We start from the raw sequence: 27,098 nt of genomic DNA, 5'->3' as shown, positions 1-27,098 counted from the left end.
CTTTCTCTAAAATTCATTTTCTAAGCTGGTCACTAGGATTGATATTTTTCAATGTAAATTCTGATCATGTTTGCTTTTTTCTGCTTAAAATCATTTATCTAATGATCCCTCACTGCATGACATGTCAGGATTTCCCATATCTGAAAGCTATAAACTGTAACTGTCAAACAACATAAACTTTTAAATAAGACTATGGATTCAGACTATGGCAGCACTGCCCACCACCAGTATGACCACAAGCAAACTCGTTTGCAGTAAATAAGACCTTTAGGAAAGTGCTCAACACAGATAAGCACTCAGATAATAGCTATTACACCTTTTTAATCTTTTTGCCACTTTCTAGCTCCTACAACCTATCCACTCTTTTTCTCATCCCACATAAGCACAGTACTTGGAGCCTCACCACTTTATTCCATCTCTCAAACAAGAACTCTTGTCTTTTAGGCTTCCATATTACTGTGTGTGTGTGTGTGTGTGTGTGTGTGTGTATGAATGATTTGGCCATCTTTTATATGTGGTGAAATTACAGAGGAGCAAAATATCTTAAAATTTGAAAATTATCAGAAGAAAAGTTCATACAGAAAGGAAAACTCTAAGATCAAGTTATGCTATTAAAAACCTCTTGATGTATTATTTAGCATAGCAATCATTAGCAAATACTTTTTATAAAGGATGAATACTATTGAGACCTGTGGTATAAAGGCCCAAAATTATTTGTGTGTTGACATCTGGGGAAAACTGGGAGGACCTTGAATGGCCTAACAGCAAGTTCCCCTCCTTACTCTGCTCCTGCAGATAAGGTTCCCCGGCCAGACAAACCTCTTTATCACAGGGAACAGGCATACTTCCTGCTTATGCCTGAATAGCAGCCGTCAGAATTATTAAAACAAACCAATCACATCATCTAGGGATCACTCCAGCCTCTTGATATGACAAAGCTGGCCTCCCATGGCTTCTCTGTCCTAGAGTACAACACCCATGTGGCCCTGCATTGCATGCTGTGTCCCCCTCTCCCAGGCTAATAAGCATATGTGACTAATAAACTGCTGTTCATCTCATCTATTCAGTGTCAGGTGGTTGTGTGTTCAGCCACCCAATAACCACCCATGGCAGGAACCTATCCCTTACCAACAGTGAAGAGGAGGCAGGTAAAACAAGAACTTACTTATATGGGGAGCTTGAATTTAAGATATGTAATTGGGGATTAGGAAGCAATGAACTCAGATAAGTAAGCAAATAAATATATATAAAAGCCTAAGCAACCGTCTGACCGGTAGCTATGACATGCACTGACCACCAGGGGGCAGACACTCAACGCAGGAGTAGAAACCACAGGCATGGAAACATGGAACAGACTGATGAATCTCAGAGGGAAGAGGGAAGGGGGAAGGGTGGGAAGAGATTAACCAAAGATCTTATATGCATACTAGAGGCCGGGTGCATGGATTTGGCACCGGTGGGGTCCCTTGGCCTGGCCTGTGGGGATCAGGCCGAAACCGGCTCTCTGACATCCCCGAGGGGTCCCGGATTGCAAGAGGGCGCAGGCCAGGCCGAGGGACCGAACTGGCGCACGAATTCGTGTACTGGGCCTCTAATGTGTGTGTGTGTGTAGTGTAAATGTTACAAGGGCATGAGAAAGTTCTTCATAGATCTTTGTTTTTATTTTAGATATAAATTTACAAAAGTGTGTTTATCTAGTTTCCTATTCTCCAATGAATTGGGAGGATAGGAAAAGTTGACAATTACATTTTATTTTTTTTTAAATATATTTTTATTGATTTCAGAGAGGAAGGGAGAGGGAGAGAGAGATAAAAACATCAATGGTGAGAGGGAATCATTGATTGGCTGCCTCCTGCACACCCCCTACTGGGAATCAAGCCCACAACCCAGGCATGTGCCCTAGGCTGGAATCGAACCTGGGACCCTTCAGACCGCAAGCAGATGCTCTATCACTGAGCCAAACCGTCTAGGGTAACAATTACATTTAAAAAAGGGAAGAATCTGAACCTATTTGACAAAGGCTGTGGAAAACAAAGTTCCTTTATAAGAATGAAAAAATTACAAATCAAATCCTGAAATTCAGAAGCTAAGCAAACCTTTTGAAAAGAGAGCTCTAAAATTTTTAGTAAATGAATTTTTGTTTAAGAATAAGTACAAGCCCAGCTGGTGTTGCTCAGTGGTTGAGCATCAACCTATGAACCAGGAGGTCACAGTTCAATTCTTGGTCAGGGCACATGCCTGGGTGGTGGTGGGCGTATAGGAGGCAGTTGATCAATGATGCTCTCTCATCAAGCTGATCAATGATGCTCTCTCATCATTGGTGTTTCTATCTCTCTCCCCCACTCTGAAATTAAAAGAAAAACATAAAAAAATAAGTACAAGCTTACATCAATAACCTTTTCAGATGAAAATAATAATTAGGATTTTTAATTATGAGATAATGTAGATTAAACATTTCAAAACATCCAGACTTATTGGCAACCCTACTGAATGATAAAATAACTCGGAAAAATCTTGTGATGTGAACAAAGTGAAAGAAAATGAATTCCATCCAGAATTTTAGACAAACTTTCTCCACTCTTCTCTACTCCCTGCCCTAGAGAGACTCCTTGTCAGTTCAAAAATTAGAAGATAAAATTAGTTTATTAAGTAGTGAGAAATGGTCTTTGATGGAACAAATTAGAAGACCCGGAAGTGAAATGTACTTTCTCAAAAATGACATCAGGGTAGTCTGTGATTCTTTCAACCTTCTTTAGATCAGAATTCCCACAAATATCAGAAAAAACGTGGACAGAATTCAGTTGTAAATTATTAAATTATTCAGTCAAGGGGAAAACAAGGATATTCATCTTTCAATTTCAGATGAAGTTGATTCCACTATTTTAAAAAAGAATTCCCCATATCTTTTCTGTAGGAAAGAATGTCACCTTCTTGACCAAGTTCATTTTGATAAATCTCATAGGAAATTGTTTCCTGCTTTCTACCAAGCACTAGCACTACTTTCTTTTTGTAAATGCTAGGAAACAGTCATTTAGGATCAGAGATGTCTCAGATTGCAGACAGTGAAAAAAGTATTTTGTTAATGCTGGGATGCTGCCTGCCACAAATTGTTCCTCATGTGCTGCAGGCAAGAGAGGATGCCTCTCATACAGACCATGCCTATACCCCGAGCCTACAGACAAAAATCAGTGCCTCCAGATGAGCAAATAATATTGACAGGTTGGGTGGCATTGGCATGTCATGTTGAATCAAGGCAAACTTTTATCACATTGAGGGAAGATATTAGACACAATATCCAGAAAGATGACTGCTTTGCGCTAAATCCTGTGGAGGCCTTGTTTTTCTCAAGTTCCAATGTCTTTCTTCTTTCAGTGTTGCAACAGACTTAAATGGAAGAGAAGGCACACTTGGTATAAGAAGTTATGATCAAAATCCTTGATATTATTATGGTATTCATTGATGATCCAGATAAATATCAATAAGGTATTGAATCGTTGCTCTCAGTCTTGGGTGATCCCCCAGAAAGAATAGTTAGTACAACATATCAAGTGTTTACTATCCTATGTTACCTGGACCACAGAATTTGAAAATGTACAATCTTAGGTTAAATCTACACTGCTGAGTAAGACTGAAAAACTTCTGAGGGAAGGAAGCCAGATGCACATTAACTCCACATATAGCTTTCTGCCTTGTAATCCTTGTTTCTGTCACTCTTTGCATTAGTGCTACAGAATGCATCTTTCTCAGCAATGCCAAGCTTCATGGTGAAATGGCACAGGTAGAAGTGATTAGGCTATGTTGCCTCTTTAAGATGTGTCTGTTACTGGAAGAGGTGAGCATTTGGCAGTGCTACTTCAACTTTATGATTGTCAGCTACAACATGAAGGAACAACAGGGTGGGAGAATTTTCTATGGTAGCCAATTAATTGTTGCCACCAATTTATAAAAACTGTTGGAAAAATTAATGTTATTTCAACTACCTGTGTTCATAAATTCCCCAAATTGTTTTGATAGACACTGTAAATTGGCAAGATTTTTATAAACACTAAGGTAAAACTTTAATTCCAGGAGATTTTAAAACTGTATGAAGAAAACTTTAATTCTTTAGCAGGAAGTGGAGTCCTCACCAAAGCAGCTATTAATATAGTAAGCTGACAAAAATTTAAGAATTTTTAAAAAGCCTTGAGCAACTGAGAAAAAGGGAGGAGATGAAAGTATAAAAAGCAGCCCTAACCAGTTTGGCTCAGTGGATAGAGCGTCAGCCTGTGGACTGAAGGGTCCCAGGTTCGATTCCGGTCAAGGGCATGTACCTTGGTTGCAAGCACATGCCCAGTAGGGAGTGTGCAGGAGGCAGCTGATCGATATTTCTCTCTCACCGATGTTTCTAACTCTCTATCCCTCTCCCTTCCTCTCTGTAAAAAAAATCAATAAAATATATTTTTTTAAAAAGAAAGTATAAAAAGCAGACATACATACCACGAAAAAATAGCTATATAGAATCCAACAGTCCTGCAATCTACAGTAGCCTCAAAGTATACTGCACAGAAAATATACTAAAAATTATCTGTAATTCATCTTAAATTCAAATTTAACCAGGAATCCTATATTTTATCTGAGAACCCAGCCAACAACCCCTCTAATTTCCATATGTTGAACACTATTCCACATAGTTATCTCCTCCTTCACTAAGGCAGAAGACATTAGGGTAGGGATTTCCCAAATCAGGATTCACTGGAAAGCTTTAAAAAGAAAACAAACAAAAAAACAACAGAGACCCATGTTCCATTCCAGACTACTGAATCAATCTTCAGAGGATTAAGACCTAGAATCTGCCTTTTAGAAATCCCCCCCACCCAGGGTGATTCTGATGGGTAGCCAGATATTACACTGCCTTATAAAGAACTATATGCAAAACCTGAGGTGTTTGGTCTGCTAAGGAAAGGAACCATAGGGTTCACCTGATTCTCAAGGAGTATGATACCAGAGGGCCACTGCCTTATAGATGGTTAGTAAAGATAAAAATAGATATTAAGCATTTTCTTACTTTAACAAGAATTATTTGACATCGTTTACCTATAACTCCTAAAAACTGTCTACGCCTTTTTGAGAGTTACAAGAATAGAAAAACACTTTTTAAAACTCTATCATATTTAAATAGTTTATGATCAAATGATCACTACTGCATGTCTGTGTTACAGACTAATGTATTTTAACTTGAGTGGTAATCTGTTTTGGTAAGGTTTTAAATTTTTTTTTTCTTTTTAATTATCACTTTGATTGGTAATTAAAAACAACACCCCCAACCCCCCAAAAAAGCCACAAAAAAACAGGGCCCATATCACTTAATGTTAAACTAGGTCACCTACTGAATTCAACATCAATTTTTCTTTAAATATGTTTTTTTTTAAAATATATTTTATTGATTTTTTACAGAGAGGAAGGGTGAGGGATAGAGAGTTAGAAACATCGATGAGAGAGAAACATTGATCAGCTGCCTCCTGCACACCTCCTACAGGGGATGTGCCTACAACCAAGGTACATGCCCTTGACTGGAATCGAACCTGGGACCCTTCAGTCCGCAGGCCAATGCTCTATCCACTGAGCCAAACCGGTTATCATTTATTTAAAATATTGAGAAACCCATGAATCCAAAGGCATTATTCACCATAAAAGTTATATAAGCTATTATTTATCTTACATTTTCTATTTCTTTCTCTCCTCTGAAACATTCCTCTCAGCCCACAAATACTCCTAATTTTTTCTATCTTAAAAGAGAAGTGTCCCTAAAATGAAACAGCAGGAAAAATTTAATGGTAGTAATATACCCACTTTTCCTATTTTGCTTCACTATCAAATTTTTTTCAAGAATAATTTATACTTACTGTTTTCCTTTCTTATCCTTTAGTCAACATTTATTGAGCACAGTTCAGTGAGACTCAATCCTGGTGGCACATTCAAGTCGTTTAGAAAGCTTTTTTTTTTTAAGGTATATTTTTATTGATTTACAGAGAGGGAGAGGAAGAGAGAGATAGAAACATTAATGCCGAGAGAGAATCACTGAACAGCTGCCTCCTGCACGCCCCACACTGGGGATTGAGCCCACAACCTGGGCATGTGCCCAGACCAGAATCAAACAGTGACCTCTGCCAGGCCAAGGCAGGTGCAAGCAGGGTCTGATGGGCCCACAGACACAATCACCCGATTGGGGCTGGCCCCAGGCTGGGATGGGAAACTGGGGGTAGGTGGCAGCAACCAACCTCCCGCGGCACCTGGGCGGGGGAGGGGGGGGCTGCAACCTCTTATTCTCACTCCCCCTGCTACCCTCCCCAGTATGTGAGGGCTCGCACACTGGGAAAGCTCCTGCACTCAAGTGCTGGGTGCCTGAGAGGAGCCCGCCCTACACCTGCATGGCCTCTTCCAGGTGAGCTGAACTGCAGCTGCTGGTCAGGTTTCCCGTGGGTTTGCACAGGAGCCCGCCCTGTGAGGCCAGCTGGGAGAGAGCACGCTGCCTGCCTGGCTTCCATGTGGCGCCACTGGGTGCCCCAGAGGCCACACTGTGCCCTGGCCTGCGGCGTCCAGTCACACTAACCACATCTCTGTGTGGAGACTCGGGCGCCGTGACTCAGGTGAAGGGGGACACGCAGGGGCAAGGGGGCCCAGTGCTGCTCAGGGCCCAGAGGTCAGCTGGGACCTGCCCTTCCACGCCAGATGCTCATGCTTAGATCACCAGCCAGGCATGAATTTCATGCACCAGGCCTCTAGTTTATTTATAAACTCTCCAGTTGATTTTAATGTGCAGCTAGAGTTGAAATTCACTAATCTATGCCAGGCACTCCACTGGTATTACAAAGATGAATAAATCAGAGGTCTGTCCCTAAAGAACACAGGAAATAAGAACATCAGGTAAACAAATTAAAATTGGTAAATGTTTTAACAAAGGTAGATACAAACTGCTGAGGCATTAGAGACAGGCCAGGATACAAAAGAAGATGAGGGAAGTCTTTGGGTCTGGTCATGAAAGATGAGTAGTTTACAATGCAGTCAAGACTGAAAGAACAGCCCGGCCAACATGGCTCAGTTAGTTAAGCTTTGATCTATGAACTGAGCTTTCAGATCGATTCCTGGTCAGGGCACAAACCCAGTAGGGGGCCTGCAAGAGGCAGCTGATCAATGATTCTCTCTCATCATTGATGTTTCTATCTCTCTCTCCCTTCCTTTCTAAAATCAGTAATCTACACTAATAAAAGAGAAACATGGTAATTGGCGTACGACCGCTACCCTTCCCATTGGCTAATCAGCGTATCCTTATGCAAATTAACTGTCAGCCAAGATGGCGGCCGGCAGCCAGGCAGCTAGAAGCGGAACAGGAGGCTTGCTTGCTCCAGTGACGGAGGAAGCCAAGGTTCCCAGGCCTGCTGCCGCCTGGCTCTGAGCTCCTGAAGCAACAGCTCCAAAAGATACAATGTTTCAATTATAGAAGCTAAAAGATGGCGGTTAATTTGCATATACCAGTTGCGAGGGAAGACTGAGGACAACATGGAGGCCAAGAGGTACAGAAAGGAGCTAAGTAGAGGCCTCGAGGACAGAAACGGAGCCAAGGCTGCAGAGGTGGGAGGTGGGAGGGCAAGCCCAGCCACAGCGGCTGCGAGGAGGGGCAGTGGCTCGGAGGGGAATGGGCAGCGCCTGGGAGTGGGAGGGGAATGGACAGTGCCTGGGAGCGGGAGGAGAAACCCGCCACAGCGCCCGGGAGCGGGAGGGGAAACCGGCCACAGTGCCCGGGAGCGGGAAGGGAAACCCGCCACAGCGCCCGGGAGCGGGAAGGGAAACCCGCCAAGGCGCCCGGGAGCGGGAGGGGAAACCGGCCACAGCGCCCGGGAGCGGGAGGGGAAACCGGCCACAGCGCCCGGGAGCGGGAAGGGAAACCCGCCACAGCGCCCGGGAGCGGGAAGGGAAACCCGCCAAGGCGACCGGGAGTGGGAGGGGAAACCCGCCACAGCGCCTGGGAGCGGGAGGGGAAACCCGCCAAGGCGCCCGGGAGCGGGAGGGGAAACCGGCCACAGCGCCCGGGAGCGGGAAGGGAAACCCGCCACAGCGCCCGGGAGCAGGAAGGGAAACCCGCCAAGGCACCCGGGAGTGGGAGGGGAAACCCGCCATGGCGCCCGGGAGCGGGAGGGGAAACCCGCCACAGCGCCCGGAAGCGGGAGGGGAAACACGCCACAGCGCCCCGGAGCGGGAAGGGAAACCCGCCACAGCGCCCGGGAGCTGAGGGGAAACCCGCCTGAGCACCCGGCAGCGGGAGGGAAAACCCGCCACAGCGCCAGGGAGTGGGAGGGAAACCCAGCAGGAGTGGCTGGGAGCTGAGGGGAAACCTAGCAGGAGTGGCTGGGAGCGGGAGGGGAAACTGGCCACAGTGCCTGGGAGCTGAGGGGAAACCCAGCAGGAGTGGCTGGGAGCAGGAGGGGAAACTGGCCACAGCCCTGTCACAGGGACAGGTGTCCTCTGGAGCCAGGCCACTCTGAGCCTGTAGGCCTGTGCATAGGCCCAGAGCGGCCGAAGTCCGGAATGCCGGGCCTACGCTTGCAGGTGCCAAGCGGCTGGGGTTGGGGTGGGAACATCCCCAGGACCCAGGCACTCCAAGCTGGCGCACACCCAAGCGGCCAGGAAGGGGGCGGGAATGTCCCCTGCAGCAAGTGAGCAGACAGCAGGGCCCTGCTTGCCACTGGCCGTGGCAGTGAGGGGCAAGCAGTGCCTTGCAGGGCCCCCACAGAGAGCAGACACCAGGGCCCTGCTTGCCCCTGCGGTGGCGAGCCAGAGAGAAGACAGCAGGGCGCTGCTTGCCCCTGCGGTGGCGAGCCAGAGAGAAGACAGCAGGGCGCTGCTTGCCCCTGACCCCAGCGGCGAAGGACAGGCAAGCCCCTACAGAGAGCAGACACCAGGCCTACGGTGGCCTCAAGCAGGCAGGTCCGCAGAGAGCAGAGGACCATGGGGAGCAGGTCTAAGCCGTCAGTAGGACATCCCCTGAGGGCTCCCAGATTGGAGAGGGTGCAGATCGGGCTGAGGGACCCCTCTTTCCCCGTGCACGAATTTCGTGCACCGGGCCCCTAGTATATTAATAATAATAATAAATAAGACTGAAAGAACATTTCTGGAAGAGGGAAAGCATATGCACTTTTTAGACCCTGGTAATCTGGCTTTTCTCTCTGTTCCTTGCTCCAAACTCTAGTAAAACTGCTCTCTTAAGGCCACCATTTCTAGTATATGACTCACATAGTTGGCCTTATGTTTTTCCATCTGTAAAATGGGGATAATGATGAGGCTACTCTGACAATTAATGGTGATTAATACTGGATATACAGTCGTAGATATTTGTCATCCCTTTCTCTTAAAGTCTTTTCCCAATATTATATTCCTTCTTAATCTCTCTGTAACACTGGCACTGCTCCTTCTGGAAATTCTCTTCAAGTTCTATGACATGAGCATCTACTCTGTGCCAGGTGTTCACTTCTACTTCAAGGGTCACCTCCATCCCCGCCCCCCTTTTTTTTAAATAAAATGTTATTGTTCAGATTATTACAGTTGTTCCTCTTTTTTCCCCCCATAACTCCCCTCCACCTGGTTCCCACTCCACCCCATGCCCTTACCCCACCCCCCACTGTCCTTGCCCATAGGTGTACGATTTTTGTCCAGTCTCTTCCCGCACCCCTCACACCCTCTTCCCCCCAAGAATTGTCAGTCCACTCCCTTTCTATGTCCCTGATTCTATTATATTCACCAGTTTATTCTGTTCATCCGACTTTTTATTCACTTGATTTTTAGATTCACTTGTTAATAGATATGTATTTGTTGTCACTTTGTTGTTTATAATTTTTACCTTTACCTTTTTCTTCTTCTTCCTCTTAACACCTTTCGTACCGCTCACGAGCCTTCTCGTGTTTCGCGCACCATCTGTTAAAGACCGCTCACGAGTTTTCTCGTTTTTCACGCGCCATCTGTTATGTACCTTAGTTGTCAACACACTGTCTTGTCCACATCAAATGAAGCGATCTCATTGGTGGAAACCGTGCAGGTCAATCTACGAAAAACTATATAATTGCATGAACCCATAAAGCATTGCAGTTACATTGTATTTTGGTCATTCGAATAGTCTTCGTCTTCAAGTTCCTGGTGCTTTTAGAAATGCCCTCACTCAGAAAAAGGAAGGAAACCAATGAAACTGATACACTTCCTTTCATGTTGTTCCATTCTAAGGAAAACGATGAAATGGACAAAAAAAGTAGTGCTGTACCTTATAAACTGTGGACTTTTCAATTCATTTAGAGTGTACAACGTCCTCAATCCATAAGCAAAAATGAAGTATAAACAGTTTCTGCTATCGGTGGCGAGAGGCTGGATAACGGATGACAATAATGAAGGCTCTCCGGAACCAGAGACAAATCTGTCCAGCCCTTCCCCTGGGGGTGCAAGGAGAGCAACTCGTAAAGATCCACCCAAAAAGTTTTCAGGTGATATGAAGCAGCATGAACCTACGTGTATTCCAGCAAGTGGAAAGAAAAAATTTCCTACAAGAGCCTGCAGAGTTTGTGCCGCCCATGGAAAAAGGAGCGAATCTAGATACTTATGTAAATTTTGTTTGGTCCCCCTTCATAGAGGAAAATGTTTTACGCAGTACCATACGTTAAAAAAGTATTAGGAACTTTGTTGAATTGTTTTTGTAAATAAAAATGTTATAATTATTGAAAAACAACACCTAAAGTGTGTTATGATCTGTAGTTATGATGATTTAAATAATGTGCAGTTTGCCCAAAAACGTGCGGTCCCTGGCGTATGTCTTAGAGATTTCTATGCAGCACGAAATGTGTTAAATAATACCCTTCAGCATTTCATACAATACTGGTTTGGTGGTGATGAACTCCTTTAGCTTTTTCTTATCTGTGAAGCTCTTTATCTGACCTTCAATTCTAAATGATAGCTTTGCTGGGAAGAGTAGTCTTGGTTGTAGGTCCTTGCTATTCATCACTTTGAATATTTCTTGCCACTCCCTTCTGGCCTGCATAGTTTCTGTTGAGAAATCAGCTGACAGTCGTATGGGTACTCCCTTGTAGGTAACTGACTGTTTTTCTCTTGCTGCTTTTAACATTCTCTCTTTGTATTTTGCCCTTGGCATTTTAATTAGGATGTGTCTTGGTGTGGTCCTCTTTGGATTCCTCCTGTTTGGGGTTCTCTGCGCTTCCTGGACTTGTAAGTCTATTTTTTTCTGTCATTATTTCTTCAAATAGATTTTCAATATTTTGCTCTCTCTCTTCTTCTGGCACCCTCATAATTCTGATGTTGGTATGCTTGAAGTTGTGTCAAAGGCTCCTTACACTATCTTCATATTTTTGCTTCTTTTTTTTTCTTTGGTTGGGTGTTTTTTGTTTCTTCGTATTTCAAATCTTTGACTTGATTCTTGTGATCCTCTAGTCTGCTGTTGGATCTCTGTATATTATTCTTTATTTCAGTCAGTGTATGCTTAATTTCTAATTGGTCCTTTTTCATATCCTTCAGGGTCTCACTAAATTTCTCGGAGGTTTCTAGAAGATTCTTGAGTAGTCTTATAACCGTGGTTTTGAACTCTATATCCCATAGTTTGCTTTCCTCCATTTCTTTCATTTGTGATATGTTTCATTGTCTCCGCATTTTTTATGTTTCCCTGTGATGACAGAGTGGCTTTGTGCGCTAGGTGTCCTATAGGACCCAGTGGCTCAGCCTCCCCAATTACCTGAGGTGGACACTCTTGGTGCACCCTTTTGTGGGCTGTGTGCACAGTCTTGTTGTAGTTAAGCCTTGATTGCTGTTGGTATCACTGGGAGAAATGGACCTCCAGGCCAACTGTCTGTGAGAATCAGCTGTGTCTGCAGTGGGAAAGCTACTGTGCTGGAGACACCCTTATGGGGCAGGACTTGCTTCAGTGGGGCTTTGGTGCTCACTGAGTCTGCCCCCTGAGTGTGTCTCTTACGGATGTGAAGAGTTGTAATCTGGTATAGTCTCACTCTGACCACTGGGTACACTGGCTCTTGGATCTCCAAGGAGGTGCAAAGTCAGCCACTGCCTGAGGCACCCAGCAGTAGCTACAGAGAGATCTGCAGATTCCTCTTCTTTGTTTGGGGTTTGGAGGTGCCCAGATGAGGCCCAGCTGTGAAGCAATGCAGGCTGCTGTGGAGCCTTAGGCCTTCTTTTGGAAGCTCTGGGGCTCTCTGACCCAGCTGGAGTTTGTTAGGGTTTTAGATTGCAAAAGGCCAGGCCATTCATAAGCAAAAGCCTCTGCACACAGCTTGGATGGGGTTATAAATTGGGTGGGGCTGGGTCTCAGGGAATCACCAGGGCTGAGCAAACAGTAATGGCTGCCCGTCAGCCCTGCCCCAGAAAGGTTCCTGGGTCTCTGCGTCCCGCGGCCCTGTGCAGGAACAATGATCGCTAAGAGCACCTCTTAGACTTAGAGAAAGCTGTCCTTGTGTTCTAGCCCGATGCCAGACAGACCCTGTATGAGTCTGGGTCCCCAGAGTCTTGCCCGGAACTGGAGTTAGGAGCAGTTGGGAGCTTGTATCTCCCTCCTGATTGAAAAAGACCCAGTTGCTAGCCCGTTTCGCGCGCCTCTGTACCTCCAAACTTCTGCACCTCCACACCTCCTACCAGTCTCAATGCACTTTTCTCTTTGTAGAACTTCCACTCAGCTAGCCTTCCCGTGGTTCTGGATGATATCCGGTCTTTTAGTTGTAGTTTTGATGTGGTTGCGTGAGGCAGCAAGTTCAGGTGTTTACCTATGCTGCCATCTTGGTTCCTCTCTCACCTCCTCCCCTTTTTGTTTCTCTTATTCATAAATGAAAGCATACCCAAAAGTATATACTCTCTGCCCTCTGGTCTTTGCTATGTCTAAACTTTTTCTCCTAAAAAGCTTATCTCATCTCATGGCTTTGAGACAGGACAGTAAGCCTGGACAAGTGGAATAGGGAAAACTGAGTCAGCTGAGCAAACTGCCAGAGCACTTTACAGCAGATGTAGAAGGTTACTATCTCCCTAGAAATAATATCTAGGCCTTTATTGTATTTCAGCTCCAGACCCAGAAAAGCAGCAAAACCAGGTGGGCAACACCAGGACCAGTTGTAATGACTGACAACCCCCTATCCTGCCATTGACCAATCAGTGGATACCATGGCCCTGGAGGAGCACACCCAGAAAACTGATGGAATATTCTGCTGAAACTCTCTCCTGAGACCTCCCCTGAGATTCCCACCTGCAAAAGAGAGGTAAAGGCTCAAGACAAAGGACCCAGCAAGTGCTCTCTCTCAGAAGTAGCCCCTGCCATTCCCTTTCCCCTCTTCTTCAACTTCTTCCCCAACAGGTATGCATCTGCTAAACTCTAAGTGACCCCACAAGGCTTGCAACCAGGGGAGCAATGGGCATCAGCAGCTCATCCCAGGCTAACCCGTGAATCTGATCTCAAGGTCCCCTTTTCTCTGACTTCCCAGAGAGCCTAGGGCAGCCCAGCCTAGGCTCTCCTATTGCTTCTTTTATGCTAAGCTCTTTCTTATTTTACATTTCCAGCATTAATAAATGTTCCCTCATAGTCATCTGGCCTGGTGTTGTGAAATTTTTTCCTGCATGAAGCCAGGAACCCACATACTACCAGTTGGACCTAGGCAAACTAGCTAAGGGCCAGGTCCCCTTTCCTGTAACAGCCTTAACCTATGAAGAGATTTCCAAATTGATATAGTCTCTGGGCCTGACCACTTTCCAAGCTCCATTTCTACACTTCCATATCTTCTAGGCATGTTCATGTAGACATCCTGCTAGCATCTCAAACACAGTCTAACCCAAATCAAATTCACCATTACTCATCCCAGCTGTGTATCCTCTTTCTTGTGTTCTCTAGTTGTGAGTGGTGGTACCACTTTCCAGGCATCGAGATTTCAATGTTAACCGTTATCTCTGATTCTTCCCTTTCCCCTACATTTACTTTCTAAGTCCTGTTGATTCCAACTCTGAAATCTGTTAGTAATCTTTTTTTTTTTTCATCATGTTAAACTACTTTAAGCCGGGTCCTAACACTTAACCTAGCTTCCTCACTGTTCTCACTAGCCCCAATCTGTCCTAGACCTGTGGTTCTCAACCAGGGGCAATTTTGTCCCATAGGAGATATTTTTTATTGTTATCATTACAAGGGTGCTACTGGCATCACATGGACCAAGGATGCTATTAAACATCCTAAAATGCACAGGACAGCCCCCAAAAAGAGTTATCTTGGTCCCAAATGCCAACAGTGCTGAGGTTGAGAAACCTTGTGCTGTTTAACAGCATAATTCATCTCTACATCTCTTATTTGCAAAGTACCTGAGACATAGCTTATATTCCCTACTTTTCTCCATTTTCCTGATTTTTCTTCCAATGTTGTGCTCTTTCACATGACCTTATACCTCAATTGATATCTACCATCCTCCTAGGCAGAAGCAATTTTTCTGTCTCCTGAATTCCCATGAACTTATTACATGTCTAATTCATCTCTGAATCTATAGTCTTGCATTGTGTCTACCAAACAGATGATCAAATCACCAACCTTCACTGAATCTAAAACTTAATCTATGGTGTCATTACTGCTATTCACAAATACTACAACTCTCTTCTCCTTCCGTGATCCCTCTGAAATTAGGCTTTTAGATGTAACTTGCTTCAGTTAATTGAAATCTGAGCAGAAGTATAGTGAATCTAAGTGTGTGTGGGATGGGGGTGGGGTGAGCTTTAAAAACCAGTGTGCTAGTCACTACACATTTCCTCCCCACTTCTCTGGGGACTGTGGGAAAAAAGGCTAAGTTTAGATTGAAGCTCTCCAACAGCCTGAAACTACGTGACTTCTACTCCTGACCTACACTAGACATACACAGTCTGAGTGAAGAGATGTACAAAGCTCCCACCACCAACTCCCACATGCTAAGATTTTAGGTTGTTTGTTATTGCATTATATCCTTGTTTACCCTGATTCATAATCAATGTAAGATGCATAATTTTATGTACCACTAAAAAAGGGAAAATGCTATCAATTAAATATCATAAGCCACTGAGTGTACAATGCATCCTTATAACTGAGATCTTTAAAAAAAAAAAAAAAGGAAAATTATGAGCACCAAAATCAATAAAGTATGGTATATTTAGTAAATCAATGAATGTGGAGGTAATTTTCAAAAATTATTTTTTTGCCTTAGCTGGTTTGGCTCAGTAGATAGAGTGTTGGCCTGCGGATTGAGGGCTCCTTGGTTCGATTGCAATCCGGGGCACATGCCCAGGTTGCGGGCTCTGTCCCTGGTGGCGGTGTTGGTGTTGGTATTGGTGTTGGTGTTGGTGTTGTGTGTGTGTGTGTGTGTGTGTGTGTGTGCAGAAGGAGGCTGATCAATGATTCTCTCATCATTGATGCTTCTGTCTCTCTCTCCCTTTCCCTTCCGCTCTGGAATCAAAAATATATTTTAAAAAATTATTTGCATTTGTTGTCAATAGAAACATTCTGAACTAAAAAGTGCAAGAAGTTCTGAGTCATTAGATTCACAATAAAACATGTAAATATCTGTAGTAAGTGGAAGAATGTAAAAATTGTACTTCTAATCTTCAAAATAAAATTTGTAAAATTCTCCTGTTTTAACAACTATAGATGGGTTCAATGCATGAATGTCTTACAATAAATTATTGCTTCAGGCAAATAGGACTGTAGGTCAGATAAGAAAACCATAAGTTTTCCCATCATGCTTTCAAACTTAAAAATTACTCTGCACTCTCTGCTCTAGTGTTCTTATATCCTATGTTCTCATACTAAAATGCAATGTTCTATGTATATAACTACCCTTATTATTTTATGTAGAAATGGCTTTTAAATGCACTAAAAACATACTACAAATTTGTTTTAATGTGCAGTCTGCAAAACTCCAATAATGTTACAGTAACTATCAAGTTTCTGCTTGCTGTAGGAATTTTTACATTTTATTGGTGCAATGATAGAATTCATCCACCAACAGAATATAATTAGGAATGACTATGTTCTACATTAATAGCTTACTAATTGAGTTTAGTTTTTTACTAATAAGAACACTACTCATACATTAATTATGATGGAATATAAAGGCAGCTTATATTGTTTTTACATACAAATAAAATTTGTGAGGCTAAATTATGCTTGCATAGTTAGAGAAAAGCATATAAACTGCTTATAGAGAATATTTAGCATGTGTAAGTGATTTGAACCATAACCAATATCACTACCTATAACTCGAAGTGCACCAGGAATTTCATTGACTATCTGAATCTTTAAAATCTATAGCACTATTTAGAAATAAAAAACTTAGGTACACCAAATGTATCCTCAAAAAATTTGCCTTTATATGCTACTTATACTTTTCATGAAATTTTTTCTTTTAATTTTCTGAATTCATGATTCCTTTGTTCATTCACTCATTGAACCACTCTACTCATCACATGCAATATTAATGACAGATGCTAAAGATGACATTATTTCTGCACTTAGGAATCCCAATAGAAAAGACAAGTAAACAAACAACTATTGTTGAAAACTAATGATGTCCTACAGCTTTCAGAAGAGAGATTACATTTGCCATGTGATCTAAGCTAAATCTTGAGGGGACAGACCAGGGAGCAGTTCCAAGAGTCAAAGCGGTTAAGTCATGAGCAGAGAAAAAGAACTATAATTTACTGTGTGTTTAGCATATGCCAGGCACCATTTATTTTTGTAGCAACTAAATGGAGAAGGTGCTTCTGTTAACTTCAGAAGAAACTAAGGCTGAGAGATCTATGAAGGACCCAGCAACTGAAAGTTTGGGATTAGAAAAATGACATATTAAAACATTGCTTAGATACAGGAAATGAGAGGGATTAGCTTAGAAAATTTATAATAAATGACTAACAAAAGGGAAAGACTAGATATAAGACATTCTTCTAATCCTACTTTTCCTCCTTTGGCTTTATTTCTTCTTCAACAGAACAGGTACAATCAACTAGCATTCTGTACAATAAAAATTTTGTTACTAAACAACAATAGTTAATAGCATAAATAACAAGTTAAATTTAATAGTCTGGTCAACTGAGAGATAGTAAACCAAAAACTAATATAAATAAATCAGTTTTTCAAGCAAGAAATAAATTACTTGTCTAAGACATTTTGATGAGGGGCATGACAAGATTTAGAAACTGATTTTGATACAGAGCACAACGATAAAAAGCTAAAATAAAGCTGAAGTTAAAAACCTGGATGACTGGAATAACAGGAATAGAGAAATAAAGAAAGAAATGAGCAGGAGGAGATAGATTTCTGCCCCCTTTTGTGTAGAGGGAAAGGAGAGGGGAGTTTATGAATTTACTTTCAGGCAGGTTCCATTTAAGCACATCTCATTAACTGTCTCCTGTGAACAGGACCAGCAGATAAAAATGTGTGCCTAGTGCTCAGGAGAGCAGTATAGGGACGAGTTATGTACTCGAGACACAGCAACAAAAGATATAAAAGTTGAAGCTATGGTAGTGAATCGATCACTAATCATTGCAGGAAGGTGGGAGGGTTTAAGAAAAATAAAAAAATAAAAAAGATCCCTTTCAACCAATAACTGTCTTTCTTCTGGAGTTTGGAGTGACTTCCTGGATTTTCTCACTTGGAGAGAAGTTTGGGAATGGTTCTTCTCACTTGAGTCATAATTTTGTATAATTTAAAATTCACAAAAATGCTTAACTTTATCCAGGAATGACAAACATAACTGTTTCTGACTTAAACAAAAGTCTATGCAAAAAAGTCTGTGGGACACACTACTGCAAATGAACAACTTTAAAGAACATTACTGTGCGTCTTCAGATAACTTATGTCTTATTAACCCAGTGGCCGAAGCTAAAATACGGTTATTTAATTTCATAGAGGTTTCCTCAAAACACAATTTTACATGATTTTAAAAAACTAAGATTTAATTCCAGATTTCTAAAATGCTTCCTACCATAGAGCACATGTGAAACTACACCAGTAATATAAAACTTTTAAATGTGTTAAATAAACTTTGTCCTAAAATGATTACAACACAAATTAAATTTAAAATCCAACACTATTTAATGTTTAGTGTTTACAATTTTTGTTAAAAACTATTGTTTGTCCTTTTTCATAATAAGCTGTCAACAAATTAAAAGCAAAGAGGTAAACCCAGAAGAGAGACCCTATCATCAAATGTTTAAGGGAGCATAATGTCACAAGAGCATCAACTTTGGATTCAGACAAACTCTGGATTAAATAACACCTTTACCACTTCCTTCTTAAATGTCCTTGGGTGAATTACTTAAAGCCTTTGAAATCTTATTTTACTTATCTGTGAAATGGTAATAATAAAATACCTCAAACTTACAACAACAAATTAATGAATGTATTATCTAACTGAGCCAGGCATATACCAAGTATCTGATATAATAAAAGGATAATATGCAAATCGACCAAACAGCAGAATGACCGGTTGCTATGATGCACACTGACCACCAGGGGGCAGATGCTCAATGCAGGAGCTGCCTCCAGCTTGCAGGCCCCAATTGCCCCATCAGGGCCTGCCGGCCAACCTCTCAGCCCTTTTCCCCAGCCGGCTGGCAGGCTCTGATGGTGAACGGGGACCTGGGGGTCGGTGGCAGCAGGGGCAGGGTTGGCTGCTGGCAGCTGGGGAAGATGGCCCTGATCACAGGCCAGGCCTAGGGACCATACCCGTGCACGCATTTCATGCACTTGGCCTCTAGTGCAGTGATGGTGAACCTTCTGAGCTCAGCGTGTCAGCATTTTGAAAAACCCTAACTTAACTCTGGTGCTGTGTCACATATAGAAATTTTTGGATATTTGCAACCATAGTAAAACAAAGACTTATAAAGACTTATACTTTTGATATTTATTTTATATATTTAAATGCCATTAACAAAGAAAAATCAACCAAAAAAATGAGTTCAGAGGTGACACGCGTGTCATAGGTTCGCCATCACTGCTCTAGTGGTACTATATAAGTCTTAACACTTCCCTTCCTTAGATCTGTAATCAATAATGGGAATTCCATGAGTTTAAAAGTATTAAAAGCATATTTTTAAAAATTACAAAAAAGGCGACAGAAAAGTAACATGATTTAAATATTAGTTTAAAAATGTCACCTTTAAATTCTATTTATGATTCCATACTAGACATCCTCCTCCCAAAAGATTAAAAGAACACTTAGATAATTAAAATGACAAGAGTGTAAGAATTTCACTTAACCAGTTACGTGAATTTAATTCAAAAGCCTGGTCAGTATTTTTCTTAAATTACTAAATACAGCAATGAAATCTACATGTAAAATATATACAAAATAGTCTTACAAAACTAGAAACAAAAACACAGGGAACAAACTGGAATTACAACTGAAATACGGAAAGACTTCCTGAATAATCAACAGAAAAGTCACAGGAGAGAACCCTGATACCCAAGGATCAAAGGTGGAGACCGCATAGAGACTGATCATCTTTCTTGAATAATTGGTGTTTACTGCATGTAATATTATTATATTTGAAATCGTTTTTCTTGAAATAAAAAAACTGAAAAAACATGCATATCAAAACACACACACACACACACACACACACACAAACACCAAGTCCTTCAAATTAGAATTTTCATTCATTTACTCTTTTTCTTAATGATTGTTCTTAATTTTTTTAAATATATTTTTTTATTGCTGATAGTATTACAGATATCTCCCATTTCCCCTCCTTCCCAGGGCCCTGCCCAATCCTCCAGTCATTCATTTACTCTTAAAACACTGTGTCGCACAAGCTTAGAGAATAAGACACACCCCACCTCCTTTATGGATGTGCCCGGAGAGTGGCTGATAATAAGGAATCTTGTCATGTAACTGAAAAAGCTTGGCTATTTTAGGCTTTTCCAACACATGTCAGGCCTGTATTAACTCCCACACTGAGGACTCTCAGCTAGATTTCCTGCCACTTTAACTGCTAATCACCACTGACGAAACCTGGACTCAAAACATGATAATCTCTTCAACAAACTTGTACTTCATTTTAAATGTGTGTGCGTGGGAGCACACATTTTCAGTGACCAGCTTACAGTGACCACTACCAACACCTGTGAAAGCTGCACAGCAACTCTGTGCATAAAGGGGTCTGTCTACCTGCCTGCCAGGTCTCTGGGTTATGGAGAATCCTGTTGTTTATCATTTTCACCAAAAAGCCCAGAGGAAAAAGATTCCCAAAGCTGAAGATGAGGCTGATGTGCACACTGACATGAGGAAGGAGATGGGACATTACACTTGGATACAAGAACACAGGGTCTGACCACAGTGGGAGAGGAGAGCTTCCACTGAAAGCACCCTTAGGCTTATGCTAGGGCTTCTCAACACACCACGATGAGTTCGTGTTTCCTGGTTCCTACACGGCGGTACTGCTCTGGAACGCAAAATAAAATAAAGACTGTTCAATGAAGAGTGGACACTGAACACGGAAGCCAGCGTGCCCGTGTCAGTTACTTCTGAGCCTGGGACACACCAAGGTCCTTTCCCGGGAAACAGCTCGAAACCAGCAGCGCTCCTTCCCCAGACAACCCTGGGGACGGGGGCTAGTGGGGACTAGTTCCATCATCGGTTCTCCTGGTTCGAACTGAAGTCGTTCCTCTGGTTCCCAGGCTGTCACAGCATTTGAGATGCAGTAACAGGAGTTGCACAACCTCCCTTCTTCGGAAACATTCCCGGCAGGACGACCGGGCGCCAGCAAACCAGCCCCCGGGGGGCTGCTTGCCTACCAGGGCAGGGTCTTATTTCTTGTGGGCAATTCCCGCTGAACACGGGAGCTGCAAAGCCTACAGCTAAAGACGAAAAAGGACCAAAAAAAAAAAAAAAAAAAAAAAGACGGGGGGCGGGAGAGAAGAGAGGCTTCCACGGGAAAGAGCGTCGAGTACCAGGGAAGGACGCGTTCCGCTTCGGGAAGGCGGATCAGGGCAGCAAGTGGAGGTCTGCTTCCTAAACCAGTCCCCCCGAAACCTCCCCCGGCCACAGTCGGGCCGGGCCGCCGGCGGGGCACTGCCCTTGGGCCGCCCGCAGGCCGGCACCCACACCCATGGCAGCCCCCACCCCGCCCCCCGCCCACGACGCGGCTCCGGCCCACGGAGAGGGGCCCCGCGCCGCTGCCGCGCGCTCCCGCCCCCACGCTCAGGGCACACGCCCTATAAGGAGCGGGGCGAACAGGCCGGCAGAGACCTGCCCCGAGGCCGCGGGTGACTGACAGGGGCAGGCACTGGAGCGCAGAGCGGGGGAGGGAGGGCAGCGAGGGCGCAGCCATGCCCTCCCCCGGCGGCCGGACTCCGGGCTGACAGGCCGGGCTCGGCGGGCTCCGGGTCCGACGGGCTCCGCCGCCCGCACCGCTCTTACCTTCTCCTCATCAGACAACTGCTCCTCCAGATCCGCCATTTTCCTCCTGGCTACTAACCGAGGCGGCAGAGGCGGCGGCGGCGGCCACCTGACTTCCCCTCTCAGTGCGGTCCTCCGCGCCGCGCGCCCCCGTCAAGGGAGGGGCCCGCCGCCCAGGCCGCTGCGCACGCGCCCCGGAAGCCCCGCCTCCCCGAGGCCTGTCGGGCGAGCGCCGCTGTGCGCGTGCGCGGAGCCCTCGCGGGGCGGGGGCCGGGGAGGAGCTGCCAGAACGCTCCCGCTGCGGGCTAGTGGGCATCCTGACGCTGGGATGCTCTCCCACCTTGGACCATATGGACACAGTCCGCGACAAGTACATTTTGAGCCTTTGGTTATGTTCTCATTAAGTCCCGGACTCTGCCAGTCTGAAAAAGTGTACGAATAGGAGCTTTTTAATCATTGTTTTTTAAAACATGACTAGAAAAATATTCAGCTTTCGTTACAATGCACACACAACCCAGTCCGTAGAAGATGGCTCTAGATATATTCATTTACTCATTGAAGAAATATTTTTCTTTATTTTCTTTTTTCCCCATCACCATTCATCCTGCCTATCATTAAGTAAATATTTATTGGTCCTTTATTGTGTGCCAGATAATGTGTTCGTCTCTGGGGATATACAACGTTAAGCAAAAACCAGAGAAACCTGTTTTCAAACATACATTGAACAGTTGGGGAAGGCATTGTGCTATCGCAGGGGAATACGAAGTTATGTCAGACATGGATCCTATTCTTCTAAATAGGGTTGCCAGATTAAATACAGACAGCCTAGTAAAACCTGAATTTCACACAAACAATGAATATATATTTTAAGCATAATTATATCCCATGAAGCATTTGAGATATATTTACACTAAAAAATTATCCATTGTTTTCCAATTTTATTGGACATCTACTATTTTTATTTGCTAAATCTGGCAACCCTATTTCTGAAGTTTCAAGTTTAACAAGAGAGCTATGATGCAGTCAAAACTACATACTAGTATGACTTGGCTAAGATTTATGCTGAGTCAGTAGGTCTGCATTTATAGCAAACTACCAGGTGATGCCAATGCTATTGGTCTGAACACCACATATTGAGTAGCAAGTTGTACACTAAAAATAATGCAATGTTATATGTCAATGAAGATATATAGATATACATTTTAAAAGACTTTGTTTAGTAGAAAATTGACAACTTTTGAGCAGTGATAAGCCATCATCAGAAATATGTCTACAAAATGGATCTGACAGCTGGCTCAGTGGATAGAGCATTGGCCCATGCACTGAAGGGTCCTGGGTTCCATCCTGGTCAGGGCATGTACCTCGGTTGCAGGCTCTGGTTGAAGTGTGGGCAGGAGGTAACCAATTGATGTGTCTCTTTCACATCGTTGTTTCTCTCTCTGTGTATCTCCCCATCCCTTCCACTCTCTCTAAAAATCAATGGGAAAATATCTTCTGGTGAGGATTAACAAAAAAAAAAAAGGAATATGTCTACAAAATGAATCTGAAAGCTGCATGTAAATGACACATGTGAGAGTTTAAATAACTTCACATGCACCATTATTAAGTAATGTGCTGGATGTCCAGAGAGTGTGAATCATTGTTGTTTGCAAATGGAAAGTGAATAGAAAACATGCTATTGAAGAGCTCATAGTCCATTAGAGGAAAGAGCCAGAAGGGAAAGCTTCCTGGCACATGCAGGAAAAAGCAAGGGTCCTAATTTTTTCTTTCACATTAAAAACAGCATCTATTTTATTTTCAAGAGACAATAAACACCAAACTTCCAGTGTGACTAGGCCCTCCATGAAGTCTCCTCATGCAGGACTGGGTGTTGGAAGCTGTTTCTGGGGCAGTGTCAGAAGTCTCAAAGGAAGATAGTTTTGAATCTGACATCCTTAAAACCAAGAAATAGTATATTTTTCTTTCCAAATAAAGGAAAGAATTTTACCTTCGCCTTCAATCCATTAAGCAGCTATTGTGGAAAAATCCATGCTGACTCTGCACAATTCTCACACCCAGTTCACTTCAAGTGAGAGGAGGGCCTAACTACAAAGCCGGGTGCCCTGCGTTAGCTGAAGTATTCAGGAATAAAAAGTAGAACTCTATCTTAAAGGAAGGAGCAACTTATCTTAAAGGAAGGAGCAAGCTCCAGGCAGAAGTCCTCAAGAAAACAATGGCTACGTTTCACTGCTGCTTACCCTTTGGTCCTTCATCTTCTAAGCACTTAGTATATTTTCTTTCCTAGACACTAGACGTTTACTTTGATCACAAATGCAACCCTTGTGTGAATAAAAAAAATGGATTATCTTTTAGCAGACATCCCCTCCCCCCATGTTCCTTTTAATAGAAAAAAAAAAAAAAAAAGCCAGACATCTCTTCAATAGCCTACTTAGCCAAAGTTGCCCCACCTATGGTCTTTCAAACAGACTGCAACTTGATGTTCTGAGATCCTTTCTTGAACTACAACTTATTCTCTTAAAGAACTCCTGCTGATGTTGACAGTCTCCAAAAGGTGAGGATGATGACTGGGCTGAAGGCAGATGGGAGGGTTCTTCAGCAAACTGAGGACTTCTTGCTGCCAGGATGGCTTCTGTTAAGGCTCTGCCCCTGTTAAGGCTTCACTCCACCCTTTTACAGTTTACATGTCATTGTTTCATTGTTCTCATTGCAAACTCATGAAGTACTTATCTGCATTATTATACAGACTAGAGGCCCGGTGCATGAAATTCATGCATGGGTAGGGTCCCTAGGCCAGGCCGGCGATCAGGGCCAATCTGTGGGGTGACCGGCAGGGCAATTGGGGGGCCCCCCACTGGCACCTGCTTTGGCTGGCCTGGGGTCTATGATCTGGGGCATCTCTGCCCACTGGTGGTCAGTGCATGTCATAGCGGCTGGTCGTTTGGCCATTCAGTAGATTTGCATATTAGGCTTTTATTATATAGGATTTTACAGAGGATAAAACTAAGACTAAATATTTGTCCAAGGTTGCTTAGCGCCAAAGTGACTGAATTGGAATTGGAACCCAGGCATCTAATTCTATATCCTATGCTCTTTCCACTTTAAGATCTTTGTTTCTCCCTAAATTCTACGCACTCTCCACCAACTAAAACTATCAATTCTATTCACCATTACATGCTGCATCAACAGTACTTCCTTTCTTCTTTTTTTCTTCTGCTTTTTGGTTTCTGTTTCCTCAGCAGTACATACCAATAATTTGTATACAGTGGGTTCTCAGCACATGTTGTTGCTTGACTAACTGGCTGCACTCTTCCTCTAGAAACCTCACCCAAATCCAGTAATGTTTTGCAATAATTTGAGTCAGATTTTGTTTATAATTGTAACCTTGTTGATACTTTACATGTGGTTTCCCATAGTGATACAACTGGCAATTATGTACAATTCTGATAATCCTTTCAAAATTTCCCCAATACCACTCTCTTGATACTGTTAGATAGGACAAAGGTCTCAAGGTCTGGGCAATTCTAAATGTTATTATTAAATGTTATTCTTCCTAAATATAAAAATGTAGCATGGTATTTTGCAGATGCAGCTGGAAAAAAGGATGAGCCTGACAGGAACCTGACAGGATAAATTTAGCCAAGTGCAAAGAAGAAATCAACAAAATAATGTATATAAGCACGGGCTAAGCCTCCCTTCAGGGGGAGCTTTGGATATGAATCTCCTGTCCCCTTTACTTGCAGAAACTTAAATAAAATTACATTGCAACAACCACACCTAGTTCGTGAATAGAGCACCCCAAGTGGTGAGCACCTTGAGTTTGGTAACAATATAGTTACACAGAATAATAGAATTCATGTAACCTAGGAATTCTGGGAGGATTATAAGGTGTCATGCAAAATCGGTATACAGTGGGGCCTGACTTACGAGTGTCCCAACTAATGAGTTTTTTGAGATATGAGACATCTCTTGGCCGATTTTTTGCTTTGAGTTGCGAGCTAAAATTCAGGTTATGAGCCAGCTTCAGATACCCCACCACTAGTTGGCACAGCGAACATCACAGTGAATGCCACAACATCAGCCTTGCATCATGTGTCTCACTCGTTCCCTTTTTGATTTGACATACAAGTAATTTGAGTTACAAGCTCCATCACGGAACGAATTAAACTCGTAAGTCAAGGCCCCACTGTAAATACTAGTAGGTAATGATCATTATATGAATGGAAGTAGAAATGTGGGACTGATTTTTTTTTTTAACTTTTATTGTTGAGAGTATTACAGCTATTCCCCTTTTCCCCTCATTACCCGCTCCACCCAGTTCCTGCCCCTTCCCAGGCCTTCAACACCCTATTATCTGTGTCCATAGGTAATGCATATATGCATATAAGTTATTTGGTTAGTCTCTTTCCAGTCCTCCTTCCCCCTTCCTTCTGATATTCATCAGTCTGTTCCATGTTTCATGCATGCCTCTGGTTCTATTTTATCAGTTTATTTTGTTCATTAGATTCCTTGTTCATTTATTTTTAGATTCAATTTTGTGAGGTTTTTTGGTGTTTTTAAATAAATATATCTTTATTGATTTCAGAGAGGAAGGGAGAGGGAGAGATAGAAACATCAATGATGAGAGAGAATCATTGATCAGCTGCCTCCTGCACATCCCCTACTGGGGATCGAGCCCGCAACCTGGGCATGTAACCCTTGACCAGAATCAAACCCAGGACCCTTCAGTCTGCAGGCTGACACTCTATCCACTGCCAAACTAGCTAGGGCTAGATTCATTTGTTGATAGATATGCATTTATTGTCATTTTATTGTTCATATTTTTTATCTTTTTAAAACATTTTATTGTTGAGAGTATTACAGGTGTTCCCTAATTTCCCTCCATTGTTCCCCTCCACCTGGTTCCCACCCTGTCCAAGACCTTCACCAGCCTGTTGTTTGTGTCCATAGGTAATGCATATCCTATCAAATAAAAGACAAAAAGGGTGATTGACCGTACCTTCACTATGCTTCCCATTGGCTAATCAGGGAGATATGCAAATTAACTGCCAACCAATATGGCGGCCGGCAGCCATGCAGCTGAAGCGAGCAGGAGGCTTGCTTGCTCCAGTGATGGAGGAAGCCAAGGTTCCCCACCTGCTGTGGCCCGGCTCTGAGATCCGAAAGCAACAGCTCTGAAAGCAACAAAGTTTCAATTATAGAAGCTAAACAAACCCCTGATACCTGCTTTCAGCAGGCTGTGGCCTCAGAGCTGGAGCAAGCAGGACGGCAATAAAGTTTCAATTATAGAAGGTAAATAAATCCCAGAATAAAAAAGAAAAAAGAAAAAAAGGAGAGGCTGGGAGCTTCAGTATCCAGCCAGCCTGAAAACGGCCCTCAGCCCCTCACCCAGACTGGCCAGGCACCCCAGTGGGGACCCCCACCCTGAAGGGGGTGTGACCAGCTACAAACACCCATCAGCCCCTCACCCAGGCTGGCTAGGTACCCCAGCGGGACCCCCACCCTGATCCGGGACACCCTTCAGGGCAAACTAGCCAGCCCCCACCCATGCACCAGGCCTCTATCCTATATAGTGAAAGGGTAATATGCAAACTGACCCTAACAGCAGAAAGACTGGGAATGACTGGTCACTATGACACACACTGACCACCAGGGGGCAGACGCTCAATGCAGGAG

At 43.3% G+C, this 27,098-nt stretch overlaps 1 protein-coding gene and 1 pseudogene across 1 annotated transcript in view; one reads left to right on the top strand and one right to left on the bottom strand.

Moving 5' to 3' along the window:
* The window catches only part of CAPZA2 (capping actin protein of muscle Z-line subunit alpha 2), a 67,739-nt gene extending 46,145 nt beyond the window's left edge, over nt 1-21,594 (bottom strand). Inside the window, exon 1 of the mRNA XM_070423766.1 lies at nt 21,447-21,594. Within this exon, the coding sequence (XP_070279867.1) occupies nt 21,447-21,485 (39 nt within the window). The 5' untranslated portion in view covers nt 21,486-21,594. The remainder of the gene's footprint in view (nt 1-21,446) is intronic.
* Nucleotides 193-4,155, top strand: LOC139016625 (RAB11-binding protein RELCH-like; annotated as a pseudogene).
* Nucleotides 21,595-27,098: the final 5,504 nt, after the last annotated feature.

The sequence above is a fragment of the Myotis yumanensis genome, unplaced genomic scaffold (assembly GCF_028538775.1).
Source record: "Myotis yumanensis isolate MYYU_CA2020_CCGP unplaced genomic scaffold, mMyoYum1.0.hap1 SCAF_9, whole genome shotgun sequence".
Classification (NCBI taxonomy): domain Eukaryota; kingdom Metazoa; phylum Chordata; class Mammalia; order Chiroptera; family Vespertilionidae; genus Myotis; species Myotis yumanensis.
Note: the sequence above shows the minus strand (reverse complement) of the source record. Positions and strands in the feature narration are given on the sequence as shown.